At 39.7% G+C, this 18,655-nt stretch overlaps 1 protein-coding gene across 4 annotated transcripts in view; it reads right to left on the reverse strand.

Moving 5' to 3' along the window:
- Positions 1–17,073: 17,073 nt before the first annotated feature.
- ROS1 (ROS proto-oncogene 1, receptor tyrosine kinase) overlaps positions 17,074–18,655 on the reverse strand; it is a 114,511-nt gene continuing 112,929 nt past the window's right edge. For all 4 annotated transcript variants that reach the window (XM_015536012.2, XM_042987061.1, XM_042987062.1 and 1 more), the window contains exon 44: positions 17,074–18,278. In XM_015536012.2, coding sequence (XP_015391498.1) covers positions 17,968–18,278 — 311 coding nt within the window. In that variant the 3' untranslated portion in view covers positions 17,074–17,967. The remainder of the gene's footprint in view (positions 18,279–18,655) is intronic.

Raw genomic sequence — 18,655 nt, forward strand, 5'->3', positions numbered from 1 at the left:
TTTATAGTAGTACAATCTGATGTCAGTAAGTACCATTACTTTATATGTAGAGTGCTCTGTGTTTTTCCTAAGTGTGTGCCATTCTGTGAAAGCTGATAACTCTTTTCCACTTCCCATCAACCCTGGAGGTGAGAAGTTAGGTAGCCCACCTCTGTTTCACAAATGAGAAAATTGTGGCCCACGGAAGCCCAGGGCTTACCTGTCAGCATTCACTGGGTTAAAAGCAGAGATGATGCTGAAAAGGCTACCTGTGCACCATTCAGTCAGGTACACCTTTATTATTATTGTTACTTCGTAAATTCTAAACTCTTAAGACAGTATTCAGTTAAAAAGTGTTTTGGGGAATATTGGTTATATTATATTTTAATAAGCTAGGCTACGAAACCAAACCTACCAGGAGGAAGAAAAAAAAAAAGGAAAAGTGAGAAAGAGAGAGAGAGATTATTTAAGAAATTAGTGGTCTTTCTCTTAATTTTCTCTTGATGCCAAAGTTGCGTTCATTCACTTCATTCACTAAAATGCCCAGGGGAGAGATTTTGTGTTATGTTCCAATTGCCCTTGCAGGCTGTAAAAACATAAAAGGATGAGTTCAAACATTGACCTCCATTGTAACGTGAGAAACAAATTTATCTTGGATGATCATCTCAGGAGTTGGGGCGGTAAGAGACCCTACTCAGTGTACGGCTTAGGGGAGTTACCCAGCCCCTCTTTCCATCATTATGGTCATCACAAGAACCTATCGCTGGTGTTGCTCGTACGGAAGGTACTCTCTGGTCATGCTGCCCAGATGTGATAACACTCATAACAACTAATGCTGTTTCTCGGGCACTGGTCTGAGGGCTTTGCATGCAGGTTAACTCATTTAAGTCTCACAACAATTCTATGTTATATTTATTATCATGATCCCCTTCTCACTGACGAGACAACAGAGACTCACAGAGGAGACATAATTTGCCCAGTCACACAGCCATTAAGTGGCAGAGCCAGGGTTCCAACCCACTGCAGTAACTACTACTTGCCCTCTTCTAATTTGTCTTCAGTGGCTCAACTTTGGGTCCACTTTGCCCTCCACAGTAGATGAATAAGGAAGGGAAGGAGGCAGGGCAGCCAAGGATGACACATCATAGAACTTACAAAATCCCTGGTCTCAAAGGAACTATCCTAAGACATTTTCACACCCTTTCATCAAATGATACTAACTATAGACCATTCAGTCAGAGGCAGATTTCCATTCTCCTCCAGGAGGCAATTATTATTGCTTCTCTTATTAATTCATTTCAGTATTTTCCAGACTTCACTGCTCTGAAGCTCCTCACACCCAACCCGACCAAGTCGTGTAAGAGTTAGCCTGAGGTTTGGACATTGAAGCAATAACTAAAATTAACTTTGGACTTCTCTGTGGATTTTTTTAATCCATGTTCCATTGGCACGGATCACTGGTATATACAAGCATAAATAAAATGCATTAAGTTCCGGCGCGCTTTTTAGAATTTGCCGCTGAGTATGCAGTTAGGGAAGGAAGCACGGTAGTGCGTTCTTTGCTGGACATGGTCTCCAAGTGTCCCCACTGGAAGAGGCTGTGCCCCTGCCCCACTGCGACAGCGCTCACAGGATCTCTGATCAGAACCCACAGGGAGCACTTTCCCAGCCACGGGCCCCTGGTTACTTAAACCTCTCTCCTGAGCTGCATCTGACCTGAATATCAGGTTGCCGGTGAGGAGACTCATTCACTGGAACTGGCCTTTGGGGCAGTCCTGAACAGACCATCCAGACTCCAGTGACCTGGCACATAGGACACACGGGTCACAGCATTTCCCTCCGTGTTGCATGTTCCCAAAGTAGAAATGCGCAATTACTTAGAACTATAATAATTCTGTCCGTGTAATAAGAGCATCAAAGAGAACCTCGGTGAAAGAAGCGTCCTGACTGACAGGCGGTAGGCCCACCAAACCCACGCAAAATACGAATTCCCATGCCTGTGATAAATTTTCATGAAATGATGCAGCTTTGAGAAGGCAAACTAGTGGTTGACACAAGGACATTCAAGGGAATGAAAGATGACAGGAGACAAGGCAAACATGACGTTTTCACGTGTGTTACACCTGGTTGGGAGCCCGAGGGAAAGATAAGCTTCTGCTCCCCTCATCCCCGCTGGCACTGGCGGCCTCCTCACGCACTCTTCCCTCCGCGCTTGGCCTCCGCTGAGACAGAGGTGATGAAAAGGGGAGAGACAGCTCTGCGCCACCAAGTAATCCTTTTGCCGATTGCCCTCTGGCTGAGAACTCAGTCACCCAGCTTCAGGGAACTCTATCTGTTCTACTCCTTTAGTTTAAAAGGAGTTTCCAGCCTGTCTCATTTCCCCCTTTGAAGTTCTATTTCAATATGTGGCAAATTCTAGCAATGACTTAAGATTGATTTGGGCCTGGATGGGAAGGAGGGCAGAGGTGGTGGATGTGAGGACTTAGATCCCCTGACTGGAGGCTTCTCTTGACACTCTTTCTGGGTAAGTACTGCACTTTCTGTGCTCATTTTTATCTGAGGAAACAACTCTTAAGATCAATTTAACCTCCAGTTTGCTCAGAATCATAAACCCTGCGTTCATGTGCAGACACCCATAACCCTCCTATCGAAATAAACAAGAATTTTTTTTTTAACACGTAGCGATTGATTACTGTGGGGTTGGAGGAGATAAAAAAAATTAATACAACTTAGACAAACTGCTTTCCATATAAATGCTTTTTCTGTAAATTGCACTTTAATTTTTTTTTTAAGTTTATTTACTTTGGGAGAGAGACGGAGAGAAAGCAAGCAGGGGAGGAGCAGAGAGAGGGAGAGACAGAATCCCAAGCAGGCTCCAAGCTAACAGCGCAGAGCCCTACATGGGCCTTGAACTCACAAACGTTGAAATCATGACCTGAGCCGAAATCAAGAGTTGGATGCTTAACAGACTGAACCACCCAGGCGCCCCTCTATAAATTCCATTTTAAATGTAATTCTTATAGTCAAAGCATTAAAGAAAAGTTGAAAGATATTTGCAAAGACTTTAAAAATAAATGAAACCAGGGGCACCTCGTTGGCTCAGTCCATTAAGCAACCAACTCTTGATTTCGGCTCAGGTCAGGATCTCTCCATTCATGAAACTGAGCCCCAACTAGAGCTCCATGCATGGAGCCTGCTTGGGATTTTCTCTCTCCCCCATCTCTCTGCCCCTCCCCAGTCGTGCTCTCTCTCAATAATAAATAAACTTTAAAAAAAATAAATGAAACCAAAAAAACTAAGATTCGTTTATAAAATTGCATTAACTGGGGCACCTGGGTGGCTCAGTCGGTTAGGCGTCCGACTTCGGCTCAGGTCATGATCTCGCGGTGCATGAGTTCGAGCCCCGCGTCGGGCTCTGGGCTGATGGCTCAGAGCCTGGAGCCTGCTTCCGATTCTGTGTCTCCCTCTGTCTCTCTGCCCCTCCCCCGTTCATGCTCTGTCTCTCTCTGTCTCAAAAATAAATTAAAAAAACGTTTAAAAAAATTGCATTAACTCTGTTAATAATATACCTGCAAATAATTCACATTTTGATCATACTTATCAAAGTCCATACTCTATATATTCCATTTTCCTTGCAAGACTTTTAGGAATTAATATTATTCATTATTTATTACATATTCCTAAAATCTGGAGTAAAGGAATAAATGTCCTGAAGGCAGTATCATTATTAGATTTGCTGTTTATACATAACTGAAGTTTTGACATTTATACAAGCAACATGGTTAAGCAAACATAAATTTCCCATTTCCCCATGAATAAATTAAACTCTAACAATATAAATATGGTCTCCTCACAACAGAATCTATCTACAAATCTTTCTCTCTCTTTCACACACACACACACATACACACACACACACACACACACACATACACACACACACACTGATGCAGGCCTAAAGGGAAATCAGAGACACCGTGCCCTCAGACAGGCACGGACACAAATGATTATTCTCACTTGACAGACCAACTGTACCGCTCTTTCCTTGTATTTCACTCCAGCCCCAGAGGGCTGGATCAGGAAAGAGACACTTGATAGCTGCTGGTTCCGTGGCTGAAATATTTGTAAAGTTAACGCATAATCTGAAAGCAGAAGCTAATAAATTATAGAGTGCTAATTGGAGCTGGAGTGGAGCTGTCAATCACGTTATCCCAAACAGAGAGACCCTCATACCCTAAAAAGGCAAAGCAGCCTTCAGGAACAGCTCCCAGTTGTTTCCAGCCTTCACCTGAACCCCAGCATAAACATTGAGTCCAGGCAGAGTGGCCTCGGGCAGAGTTGGCAGAAGGGATTCTGCTAATCCAACCTCACTTTAAGAAGACACAGATTCTCTTTTAGGAGGAAAGAGTAAAATGGTTTCACCAAAGTATTGTGTTCAGAGTAAAATAGTTTTACTGAAGTATTACTGTTTAAAGGAACATATTTACAGAAATATATATATATATATATATATATATATACTTGATATATATATGTGATATATATATATATGTGATATATATATATATATATTTGATATATATATATATATCAAATATACTAGGACACTTACTACTTGGGTAAAATGTTAACCTTTATTTGGAGTTTTTCACTTAAAAGAAACAAGTTTAACTCAATAAGAGAAAAATCTCAAGTTCTCCACAAATGAATGTCATATCTACCTCAAGTTAGAGTACCTCTAGGAGTTTTCCAATAGACTCTTTACAGAACCCAGTCCTATAGAACAAAAAGAAGATGTCCACACTTCCAATGCCTGCCTTACTGGAACTCATTCAGTTCCTCCTGAAAGAGCAGAGGAGATTTTTTATTCTTTTGTTTTGTTCTTATAAAATCCTGGTGATCTCTGGTTCTACTTATCTCCCACGATTTCAGATGGCTAAAGTCATTTTGTTCAAACTGTCCTCCTCTGTCATCATCATTTCCTACCCATCGTTTCCTACCCAAACCGTATAAATCAGTAAATATATAATTATTACATATAAGGAAATTTAGGTTGAAGGTAAACTAAATTTTTGGAAAACAAAACTAAAGAATTAAAATGTTTTGATTCCTAATCAATATTTGTGTGACTCTCATGACCTAGTTACCAGGTAGAAATTTTTACCAACATTTATTTATGGGATCTATGCTTTGGTCTTTATGTGTATTTACAACTAGTAAAATACTCTTATAATTTAGAAACTTCTTTAGAATGCTTGAAATAAAAATAGTTCTCACTCGGGCAAAGCAAATAACACATCTTAAAGTTTCAAACACACAATGGCTCAAATCAACAATTATAATAATGGGAATGTCATAAGTTTATTTCTTTTCCGGCTAATTCTCATTGCTATAGCCTTGCCCTTATTTTTGGCAACTACGTTACTGGCCCTGTGCCAATAATGGCACTATCATGAAATGGGATGGAAAACAAAAATATGTATTTTGTTGTCGCTGCTGTTTAGTTTTACTAGGTGCAATAGTATTTCTTTTTTTCTTCATCTACCACATTTTACGCAATGTGTTATGCATCCCACAAAATGATCGGATGTTTTTCATCTAGTATCATATGACTTTTTTTTATATTGTACCTGCTTTTTTTTATGGAGGTTCTGATATCTTAAGAAGCACTGCCTAAAGGTTCTGTATTATTAGTGTTATCCCACCTTGCTTGGTGGAGTGTGAAATCCTGTTTTTACTTCAGGCAATTTCTCCTCCATACCCAGAAACTGATGGACAGATTTTGGTAACAAACATAGAGAATAGAGCTTATGATATTTGTTCTTCCTTGTCAAAGACTTCTAAGAACACATTTTTTTGCTTGCACTTTAAAAAGAGAATTTTTTTTAATGTTTTATTCTTGAGAGAGAGAGAGAGAGACAGAGCGTGAGAGGGGGGAAGGGCAGAGAAAGAGGGAAACACAGAATCCGAAGCAGGCTCCAGGCTCCAAGCTGTCTGCACAGAACCCTCACGAACCGTGAGATCATGACCTGAGCCGAAGTCGGACGCTCAACCAACTGAGCCACCCAGGCGCCCTTTGCTTGCACTTTTTTAAAGGAATAAGAGAAGAGTCTAGGGAAATGTCAGATTTATACCCCGAGGGAAAACCACAATGAAACTGTATTCAATTGGAATTGGTGAGAAGGAAAATTATTCACAATTTTATGTTTAACAGTTCCAAATTATGTAGTTAATAAATAAAAGTTACTAATACTGACACCTTTATCTTGCATTGAAGTTTGAGATGTCTGGTTATTTGATATTTAAGGAGTGGTGTTATTATAAATATGATCGAAAAATTTTTAAATCCACCATTGGGATACTGCCATCTCCCTTTTTTGCCTGAGATATAAAATGTATTGGAACTAAAAAGGAAAAATAAACAATGCTTCCCAGCCACAAAATGTATCAGGCCGCAAGTTAACATAGTCTTTAGGTCTTGGGAGAAAAAAGAAAATACAGGTACCACTGAATCTCCCTATGTTACAGAACAGCAATAAGGGCAATACATTAAATGTTAAAATAAAACAAAATTACACAGTTTAATAGTGTGTAATTTTTCGGGTCCTAAAAGCTTATGAGAACATTTCTTACTGCTATTTTAGAGTCCATATTTAATTTTTGTCACCTCCTTTATTAGAGGAATTTCTAATTTGAACTCAGTTACACACCATTTATTCTTTTTCTCCTTAACATAAACAGAAAAGTCCTACAAGTGACATGAGAGAAAATACTTTGTATGTTGTCTTTTCATTTTCTGATCTTCTTGTGCTTTCTTGTCCTGTGTATCCATAGCAACACTCAGAATGAAGTTAGAGCTACTTTGTCTCAGTTTTCAGGAGGACATCAAACTCACCTTCAGCTCAACAATGCACAATGTAGAAATTAACAGTACCTAAACACAACTCTAGTTGACTGTTCTGGGTTAGAGCAGTCTGCAATGTTTTATCATATTCCACACTTGCATGGAATTGTAAATTCCTTGTAAATTCCTACCTCCTGCTGTATTAGAAAACCTTCACTCTAACTACCCTGTTACCCAAACGTTATCTCTTCTCCAAAGTCTAACAATAACAAGTTCTGCCTCTTCTGTGCAGCCTTGTCTCCACCCCAGACCCGGTGAGTATTCTCATCTTTATCAGGACTCTTCCCACCTAATGTCTGTGACATTCACTTGGCATTTATTTTCTAACCTCTTGAGACAAAAGTTCAGAATTTAAGAGGTTGCGGTAACCCTAAAGATCATCCCATTCACCCTTGAGTTGTAATATTCTTTACCTCCTTAACTAGATATTAAATACATTGGGCAGGTACCACCAATTATTTTGTGAAAAACACACTCAAATTATTGCATTAATTTTTTATATTTTATTAGGTGCAAGTGAATTTAAAAATATAAGTTGAGCTGAAGTTTGAAGTAAAAGTTTAAAAAAAAAAAAAGAAAAGGAAAGGAAAACTATCTGGAAGCCTGCTTCGGTAAAGAAAATCCTTTTGTTAAAAGGAGTGGGGAGCTCACCACTTTTAGTAGGAGCCAGTTAGGGTCAAATATCATTTTTCTTCGCTTGTTTCCCACTCCTTGTGCTCAGGACATCACTTCAACAATTACCGTCTCTTCTCCCTGTATCATCAGTCTGCCCCCTCTACTGGATCATTCCCACTAATACAAAATGGGTTGCAATATTCCTGCCTTTATAAAAACGAAAACAAAACAAAACAAAAAACTCCCTTAACCCCATCTCCTTCCAGTTATTTCTCTGTTCCCTTTAAATGACAAAACACCTGACATGAGTCATCTTCTTGCTCTCTCCATTTACTTATTCATTTTCCTTTTACCCACTCTAAGTTTCCTCTACATACGCAACAGTCAAGGCCATCGGTTAGCTCCCTATGTCTAAATCTAAAGATCAGTTCTCAGTAATCCTTTTACCTGTCTCATCAATAGGGTGATACACCAGTTATGATTTTCTGATAAGCAGATGCCAAGACACATACCACGTGCTGGAGGCCTTATTAATATGTCTTAGCAAAGATACTACATCTGGCAGAGCAACTATAATTGGAGCTCTATTTGATTTAACTCTGGGTATGCTTGTTCTTTTCCAGGAGCCATGCAGTTTCTGTAGGACCTCTGGTGAATTAAATAGCAATACAACAGAAACCTTGAACCCTGCAACCTTTAGATCTTTAATGATGGCACTAACCGCTGTCATCCGCTGGGTTTTGACTTTTTATTTGACTTTGTTTCGACTCGGCCAGGGGAGGGAAACTAGGAGGGCCGGAGTTTCAGAGGTTCCCACTTGGCCTGACACCTTTCAAGGAGAGAGAGAAAGGAGGATGGGATAGAAAAGAACCTCCGATTACAGTACAATTCTGGGAAAGTCTCAGCTGAACTGAAAGAAAGTCCCCAAGTCAAAATGGCCGGTAACGTCCACATTGGGCAGGAATGGCACATTTTTGGTACTCCTCCATATTCAGTCATTGGAGGGAAATGGCCTGAGGGAAGCATGACCTGGCATAAATGTCACAGTAGGTCTGAAAGTACAGCAGCTGGACGTGTCAATTAGCCATGCTCCCGATAGCAGGTTCTCTTGAAAGATGATCCAAATAGCACACCTCCACGTCCACCACAGGGGACCATACAATTTATGGTCTGAACAAGATCACTTTCAAGTGTGAAAGGGACACTGGTAGTAATTAATCGAGGATGAAGGCATACAGGGGGACTATCCTGGACAAGCTGGTCCATAAGGCTACCTTCCTTATCAATAATATTTGACACAGTTCATAATTCCATCCTTCTTCAAACACTTTTTTCACTTGGTTTCCAGGATTCCACTCTCTTGATCTTCATACTACTCTTCTGAGTCTTCCTTCTCAGTCTCTGCTAGTCTTTCCTTTGCTCCCTAATATCTAAATATGGAGTGACTCTGGCCTCATGCTTAGATGTTCTCTCTTATTTACATGAGGCCCTGGATGAGCTGAGCCAGTCTCCTGGCTAGTCTCAACGTTCTGTACATACTGACAACTCTTGACCCCGAGTCCCCCCTCCTTCATCCCTCTCCACCTGCACACTCAGCCTCTCCCCAGAGATATCTAACAACCATCTCAGAGCGAACACACCCCAACTGAACCTCTGCTCGCCACCCCACCTCTCAACATGATCGGCTCTCCGGCAGCCTCCCGCACCCGAGTAAGTGACAACTTCCATTCTTCCTACTGCTCAGGTTAACGTCGTAAGCTTTCTTCTCCTGTACCCTCTATCGAATTCACCAGCGAAGCCTTCCAAAAACCCAAAGGCAACCACTTCCGTCACTTTCACTGCTGCTTCATCACCTTCACGGCCAAGTCATCATCATCTCTTGCCTGCTGGCTCATAGATTCTAGCTGATCTTGCTGCTTCTACCTCTCAGCCCCACCCTACTCTCAGACTTCTCTCCACACATCTGGAACGATCCTTTCAAAACCTAGGTCACGCTACAGCTCTTGTTTGCTCAGAACTCTTCCGCGTCTTCTATCACATGCAGGGAAAAGACCAAAGTCCTCCTAATGGCTTACCATGGCCTGCATGATGTAACCACCAGCCCCACACCCTCTTCCTTCAAGTCATTCCCGACCCTGGTGCTATTTCTTTCTCGGGCCACGCAGGCTTCCATTTCAGGGAGCTTTTGAATTTGCTTTTCCCTCTATGATATAGTCATATGGCTACTATTTTATTTATTTCAGGTCTTTAAGTATCTCTTTATCAAAGCGGCCTTCCCTGGCTACCATACATAAAATAACAACTGCCCTCACTTTCTCTCCCTCTAGCTATGTCTCATCCCCTGATTCATAGTTCTATTAGCACTCAACATTCTCTGACATATCATATATGTCACATACACACACACACACACACACACACACACATACACACACACACACATATACAATAAAAGAGATATTTATTAAGCACTTACTTATAGTAGGAATGTTCTAGACTATTGGGACTATGCTCAAAATGGACAAAAAATATAATTCTCTGTATAACAACAAAAAACAGTTTGAATTTTTCAAAGATGAATGGGGAGAAGTTAGAATGAAGTCTAATGTAGTTATGGAGGTTTGGCTCAGAATATGTAATCCAGTTTTCTTCTCTTGTGACTTCCCTTTTCTGTGGAGAGCCAAAAGCTAAAACAAATGTTTCTGCAATTCATGCTCAGCTGGTGATCCAGGTTTTATTCAGGTTCTATATCAGAGGCAATCACATGACACTTGAAATTTGAGCTGAGATAAATGGGATGTTGGGCACATATTTTATCAATGGGTGTTCTAGCAAATGTGGCAAAGTTCTGCTGCCACACTCTGTCTCTAAGGCTTGTTGATTTGGCAGAAATGGTTTCTTAATTCTAGAAAAGGTGGCATGATGTGGGACCCTGAAGCTTCCTGATTTTGCTACAGGAAGTTTCCTGACTGGAGCGATGTTGTTCCAGAACCAATAACTGCAGCTAATTTAGCAGCTCCGACTGAGGCAGCCCTGTGTTTATATGCATAAGAAGGGACGCCTCCGGATTTGACAAGCAGTTTCCTGATCATGGTAAGAGAAGCAGCTTCTTTAGCAGCCTGGTTCTGCGGTACAGACCTGGAAATAGATTCTGGAATTTCATTCTACAGAGTTCTATTCAACCATCTCAATTCTGAAAAGCCATCTGACATGCTGTAATAAATCCTTTTATTCAAAATTGTCTAGAGTGGAATCTGTTCTCTGCCTCAGAATATTGACCAATATGAAACCTTAAGGAGAACATACTGAACACATAAAAGGACAGTTTTAAAGGGTGTTTTTTAAAGTAAATCAAATAATTGAGTTGAATAATAATATGACCTCTCTTTTTCACTCTCAGCTATTTTCTGCTGCTTCTCTCTACTATTGCTGTCTGTTACCTTGCCATTCAGAGGAAAGGTAAAAAAAAAAAAAAAAAAAAAAAAGTAGACCATACAGGCAGCTATAATATCAGGAAGCAAATGTTCTTTTGATATGTAATGCTTTTATTTTTAGTTTTTTACTCTCAATATGGTATAAGATATCAATTCAAGTCAAACTTATTTCCCATCTTATCATCAAGTGTACATTCTTAGATTTTTCTTTCATTTAAAAAAATCCTTACTGCTAAACTTGTTTCCTTTTAGTCCTCATTCCCTTTTTACTTTTGAAAAATTACACTTTTGTAAAAAAAAAAAATCTTATTCAATTTCTTTAAACCCCTCCCCCGCAAAACAGTTCACTATCTTTCCTGGTTCCTCACTCCCACCTCTTGCAAACACCAATCTGTTCTCTGTATCTATGAGCTTGAGTTTTTTTTCTCTCTCTCTTTTTCTTTTTTTAAGAGTTCACAAATAAGAAAGATCGTACAGGGGCGCCTGGGTGGCTCAGTCAGTTGAGCATCTGACTTTGGCTCAGGTCATGATCTCACAGTCTGTGAGTTCAAGCCCTGCATGGGGCTCTGTGCTGACAGCTCAGAGCCTAGAGCCTGCTTTGGATTCTGTGTCTCCCTCTCTCTCTATTCCTCCCCCACTCACACTCAGTCTCTCCTTCTCTCCAAAAATAAAGATCAAAAAATTAAAAAAAAAAAAAAGAAAGATCGTACAATATTTTTCTTTCTCTGTCTTGTTTGTTTCACTTAGCATAATGCCCTCAAGGTCAATCTATGTTACCATAAATGGCAATGGACATTTAGGTTCTTTCCATAGCGTGGCTATTGTAAGTAATGCTGCGTTGAACAAGGCATGCATACATCTTTTCCAATTAGTGTTTTCGTCTTCTTCTGATAAATACCCAGAAGAGAATTGCTGGATCAAATGGTAGTTATGTTTTTAATTTTTTGAGGAACCTCCATACCCTTTCCCGTAGGGGTTGTACCAACTTACATCCTCATCAACAGTGCATAAGGGTTACATTTCTTCCCTATCTTTGCCAACACTTGTTCTTGTCTTTTTGATAATAGCCATTCTAACAGAAATGATATCTTACTGTGGTTTTGATTTTCATTTCCCTGATGGTTAATGATTTCCCATCTTTCCATGTACCTGTTGGCCATCTGTATATGTCTTCTTTGGAAAAATGTCTATTCAGATCTTCTGCCCATTTTTTTCAGTTTTTATTTTAATTCCAGTTGATTGATATCCAGGGTTATATTAGCTTTAGGTGTACGATATAGTGATTCAACAATTCCGTACAGCACCCAGTGCTCATCATGACAAGTGCCCTCCTTAATCCCCATCACCTATTTCACCCATTCCCCCACCCCCTCTCCTCTGTTGACCATGAGTGTGTTCTCTACAATTAAGAGTCTGTTTCTTGATTTGTCTTTTTCTTTTTGCCCTTTGCTCATTTGTTTTGTTTCTTAAATTCCACATATGAGTGAAATCATATGGTATTTGTCTTTCTTTAACTTATTTTGCCTAGAGTTATACCCTCTAGCTCCATCCATGTCATTGCAAATTCTTCTACCCAGATTGTCTTTGAGCTATTGAGCTGTATGAGTTCTTTGTATATTTTGGATATTAGCCCCTTATCAGATATACAATTTGCAATAATCTTCTCCCATTCAATAGGTTGTCTTTTCATTTTGTTGATGGGTTCCTTTTTTGTCCAGGAGTTTTATACTTTCATGTAGTTCCATTTGTTTATTTTTGCTTTTGTTGCTTTTGCTTTTGGTGTCAGATTCAAAAAATCATCAACAAGACCTATGTCAAGGAGATTACTGCCTATGTTTTCTTCTAGTTTTATGGTTTCAGGTCTTATATTCAAGTCTCTAATCCATTTTCTAATCCATTGTGTAAGTAGTGGTCCAGTTCCAGTCTTTTGCATGTGGCTGTCCAATTTTCCTAACACCTTTATTGGAGTGACTGTCTTTTCTCCATTGTAGGTTCTTGTCTTCTTAGTCATCAATTAATCAACCATGTATGTGTGTCTCTCTGTTCTGTTCCATTGATCTATGTGTCCGGTTTTGTGCCACTATCATATTGTTTTAATTACTATAGCTTTGTAATATAGTTTGAAAGTACAAAGCATGATGCCTCCAGATTTTTTCTTTTTTAAAATTTCCTTGGGTATTTGGGGTTCTGTGGCTTCACACAAATTTTAGCATTGTTTGTGCTGTAAAAAATACCACTGGAATTTTGATAGGGATTGCATTGAGTCTATATATTGCTCTGGGTAATATGGATATTTTTAGTAATATAAATTCTTCAAATCCCTAAGCACAGAATATCTTTCCATTTATTTATGTCTTCTTCAGTTTGTTTCACTAATGTCTTGTTGTTTTAAATATACAGGTCTTTCACCTCCTTGGCTAAATTTATACTTAGGTATCTTATTCTTTTTGATGCAATTGCAAATTGCATGAATTTCTCTTTCCGATAGTTTGTTATTAGTGTAAAAAACACAACAGATTTTGTGTATTGATTTTTGTATCCTGCAACATTACTGAATTTGTTTATTAGTTCTAGCAGTATTTTGATAGAGTACTTAGTGTTTTCTATATATAATATCATCTCATCTGCAAACAGTGACAGTTTTACTTGTTTGTTCCCAATTTGGGTGCCTTTTATTTCCTTTACTTGCCTAATTGTTCTGGCTAGGACGTCCGATACTAGGTTGAACAAAAGTGGTGAGAGTGGACATCCTTGTCTTGTTTATGATCTTAGAGGAAAAGCTTTTAGCTTTTCACCATTGAGTATGAGCCAGCTGTGGGCTGGCTATAAATAGTCTTTATTATGTTCACGTACATTTCCTCCATACTCACTTTGTTGTGAGTTTTTATCATAAATGGATGTCAAATTTTGTCAAATGTTTTTTCTGCATCTATTGAGATGATTATATGATTTTTATCCTCCATTCTGTCAATGTTGTGTGTCACATTGACTGCTTTGTGGATATTGAAACATCCTTGGATCTCTGGAATAAATTCCACTTGACCATGGTGTAAGACACTTTTAGTGTATTGTCATATATGTTTTGGTTTACTCATTATGTCTTCTCCCCCAGCTAGAATGCTAGAACATAATCTCCATCAAGACAGAGACTTTGCTTCGTTTATTACTCTAGTATAGTGCCTATAACAATGCTTGCTATATGTAAGCACTCAAAAAATATTGAATGTGGGACGCCTGGATGGCTCAGTAGATTAAGTATCGACTCTTGGTTTTGGTTCAGGTCATGATCTCAAAGTTTCGTGAGTTCGAGCCCTGCGTCAGACTCTGCACTGGCAGCACAGAGCCTGCTTGGGATTCTCTCTCCCTATCTCTCTGTCTCTCCCTTCCCCACTTGTGCTATCTCTGTCTCTCTCAAATAAATAAATAAACAAAAAAATATTGAATGAGTGAATGAATGAATGAGCAGATCTACAAGGCAGCAATAAACCACAACATATCCATCCTAAGAGATTTTATGGAGCCATTAGAAACATTTACAAAAAAAAACTGTAAGGGGAGAGCATACACAGTAATGTTAAATGAAAAACAAAAGCAAAAACAGAAGAGATAGAACTACTTCAGCCAAGAACATAAGCTCACATGGGGGAAGGAAACAAAACAAGTTGAAAGGAAATACCCTAAAATATTTACAGTAGAGTTTGGGTGGTATATTTTGGCCCCTTGATTCTTCTGCTGATTGTGAAGAAGCCTGGAAGGATTGGGATAGGTCATCTGGTTCAGGCGTACTGTAGCCCTGATCAACTGTAAAAAGCAAAATTAGATGGGCTTTTCATTTTACCAAGGAAAGAAGGTCAAACAGAAGTCAAGAGCACCTTAACATTTATTCCACACTCATAAAGGCCATTATGAGAATAACAGGCCATTTGAGACAGGGAAGAAACTGATAGTGGTAAAATAAATTTTTGCCTCCTTTAGCATATGTTCACCATCATTTCAAGGGCTTCCAGAATTTCAGGACTTGCCTAAGTCTGATCTGAACCACAAAGCAGTCTCCTACCTTCTATACTCTATCTAGGTCTTAGGAGATGACTCAAGATCAAAAGAATCCTCTTGAGTCCCCCATGGCATTAGACCAATTTTCTGGCATCCTTTCTAAAAGCTACAAGTAAAGACTTGTCATGAAATGTGTTGTAAAAGGGTGATGAGAAAATCAATTAATCCATTAAACATGAACACCTATTTTGGCTTAGAGAAGATACAAAGGGTTAAAAGACATCACCTTGACTTCAGAGAGCTTGCAATTTATTCCAGTTGGTAAGATACATAGAAATTGGATGGAAATAAATCTGGTTACTGCTAAATGAGATGTGAAGACGAGAAGGACAACAGTAATTCTGAGAAGGGAGAAGAGAAGGAGTTAGGGACAAGCCCTTCCAAAAACTTGGCCTATGAGCTGATCCTACTTGACGACTGGGATTTAGACAAGAAGAAAATAGGTAAGGAGTTCCAGTAGGCCAGGCAAAACCAGTATGGGTAAACAACAGACAGCACATCTGGGCCCAAGAACAGGCTCTTGTCTTAAGAGCATTTCAAGTAAAGCATTTTCATCAGAATTATATCAACATATTCATTTTATCTAGGTAAATCTTTGTCCAGTTGGCAATGTTAAATCATTAACAATATTTATTTCTTTTCTTTTTTGTACCTATCAATCCCCTTCATCTATTTCCCTCTGCCCCCCTCCCCTCTGGCAGCCACTAGTTTGTTCTCTATAATTATGAGTCTGTTTTTCTCTGTTGTGTTTTGTTGTTGTTTGTGAACAATATTTTTCATTTGCAACTCACTCTTCCTTATGAATTATTTCTTTTCCTTGAACAATTTAAAATGAAGGTAAGACGGGCTTCCTGGGTGGCTCAGTCAGTTAAGCATCTGCCTCGTGATTTTGGCTCAGGTCGTGATCTCACAGTTTGTGAGTTTGAGCCCCTCATTGGGCTCCATGCTGACAGTGTAGGGCCTTCTTGGGATTCTCTCTCTCTGCCCCTCCCCTGCTCGCTCTCTCTGTCTCTCTCTCAAAAGATATCCCCTCAGACATTCTATAAATTTCTCTGTTGTCCAAATTGTGATGCACATGGACTGAAAATCCAATTCCTCTATACACTTCTGACTTCTTTGTGTCTTCCAAAATAAAGGTCCATACCACTGGCGGAGCAAAAGTCCCAGCTGCAAGCAACAGAAACAGACTCTGGTTGATTTAAAAGAAAAGCATTTCTTAAAAGGATCTGAAGGTAACTCACAGAATCACCAGAGAGGGCTTGAGAGCCAGACTAGAGCCAGGAGCACTGGCTCAAAACAGACAGCAGAACCAGTCTAATCTGGCTACCCCGACTGCTAGAAGCACCAGGCTCCAGATTTGCTCTGCAGACTCTCCTGGCCCTGGACACCGGATGCCAGGAATCAGACCAGCTGCAATTGCCACCAACCACCACTGTGGTCCCTGTTTCTTTGCTTCCTTACCTCTCAATTTTAGAAGCTTGTGGTGGGGGTGTCTGAGTGGTCGGGGTCACATGCCTGCCTTCTTGATGCAAGAGATCTTGGAGAAGCAAATGGAACATAGCTCCCACCCAGGAGATAAAGGTGGAGGAACCCTCCAACAAGGGAAGGGGCGTCATATGCCAGGCTATCAAAAAGAATGATAAATGTCCACTAGAACATCAGAAGATTAGACAGAAAATATCCTGCCCCGTTCAGTGGAATAACAGATGTAGCAGGGGCCACAGATCCTGGACCTTTATTTGGGGGCTGTTCGCCACAGAACTCACACATTGACTTCCCTGTGTTCCTCACCACACAGCCAATTATCCGTGCAGCTTCTCAGGTCGTAAGCAAGTTACAAAATGAACTAAATGATTCAAGGTGGAGATGCATAGGTGATCCTCTTCCAGGAGTGGCTTTTAGCAAATTTTATAATCAAAGTGTTTTCTATATCTAGCAAGCATCCTGTATACTGCAGTGGAATAACAAACAGAATGCTTTCATTAATGTTGCTGCTAGAGTACTTGAGGCATTCAGATTTAAGTGGGTAACTGCAAAAAAAAAAAAAAAAAAAAAAAAGATTGGCTTCAAATCAGAGTGTTTCTCTGAAGAAATGTTTTTAATAGTTCTCATTTCGATATGTATTATTTCATGTATTTTTAAAAATCATAGAGCTTAAATTAACATCATATAGTCATTTATATTTAAGGATACTCGATACTAAATGTAATCGTAGGTATTTTATGTGTAAGACACACGTGGCAAATAAAAACAATTCTCGATATTAGCGAATTTCCATAGCAGCACACAGTCACAGAGCTATTTTTATACAACCCAAAGTCCGTGGAATGCTAAACCTTAGGATTTAGAGTGATCTTCATGGTAGTATGCTCAATAGAAGCTACTGTTCCAAGCCTCCAAAATACAAAGTATTTTAGAGTAGTCATAAAGACAATTATTTTATAGTGATAGCTTTCCAAATGATTTCTCATGTCCTAGATGCTGGTTCCTTCTGTAGATGTAGAGTTATTTAGTCATTTCCTCATGTATATATATACATCCTTTGGGGATAATCTGTAGTTCAGTCGGCCCCCTGAGCACACTCTTCATCCCCCTCTTTCAGGTCCCTAAACATAGCTATTTGGTCTCTCCCCATCTAACCAAGATGCTTCTGGTGCAGCCCAGACTGAAGGGTGAGCAATGGACTAAAGGACCTCAGGGGAGAAGGGGAGCAGTTTCCTTCCAGAGTCTTGAGTCTTCCTAAGCTTTCCGATGTTTAGTGGTTCACGTCAGAATTCTACTGAAGGTTAGGCAGTTGTTATGGGGATTGCCAAAGTTGAAATCAAACGGCTCTTGGAACCAAGAATTCAGGAATTCAGGAACTTTTCAGTGTTAATTTGGAGTCATGGACTACCACAACATCTATCGTTCTACCAGGGTTTTCTTTCAGTAACTACTTAATGGGAGTGTTTATCTCAGCCCTGCATTTCCCAAACAGAGCTATTAATCAGACCCATCTCTATATCCACTGTGAGTGAGACAGGCATAGTTCAGGCCTTCGGGCTTGCCAGGAGGGCAGTAAGCCACTTGTTTTTCTTGGCAGATATCTTTGTCTGCATGTGGTTCCATCTCTTCTTTCCTCAGACCACAAGATTCAGATTCCTTGGAGCCTAGAGGACCCTCAGAATTTCCTTCACCTTGGCTACACTCTGTAGCAAGTACCATATAGTTTAACCCTTCTTGGTTCTTGGTTTCCATTAAAGCAACTGACATAACGTCACCTGAATTCAAACAGATCACACTGCCATCTTCATCTGTGAAAAAAAAAAATGTAAAAGTTATGCTAGTATCTATTTGACTTCTGTATCTGTAATATACAGACTGTTCAGGAATTGTCACAATGCCAACCTTACGCATGGGCTCAGCAAGCATTTATGAGGGCCACCAAGAGAATACAAAAATAAGCAAGACATGCTCCTTGTCCTTGAAGCTATCATAGTCTCCTAGAGGAGCAGAAACATTACTATAGATGACAAGGTGTGCTGTATGTAATAAAGGAATATGTAAAAGGTGGTGAGAGCTCAGAGATGATAACTCTACCAAACTGAACAGGTCACAGCCTTGGTGATAGGAATTAAGTGCCCTTATGTTGGCTTTTTGTCTGAAGTGCTTACGTTTCCATCCCACTGGC

This window comes from Panthera tigris, chromosome B2 (genome assembly GCF_018350195.1).
Source record: "Panthera tigris isolate Pti1 chromosome B2, P.tigris_Pti1_mat1.1, whole genome shotgun sequence".
NCBI lineage: Eukaryota > Metazoa > Chordata > Mammalia > Carnivora > Felidae > Panthera > Panthera tigris.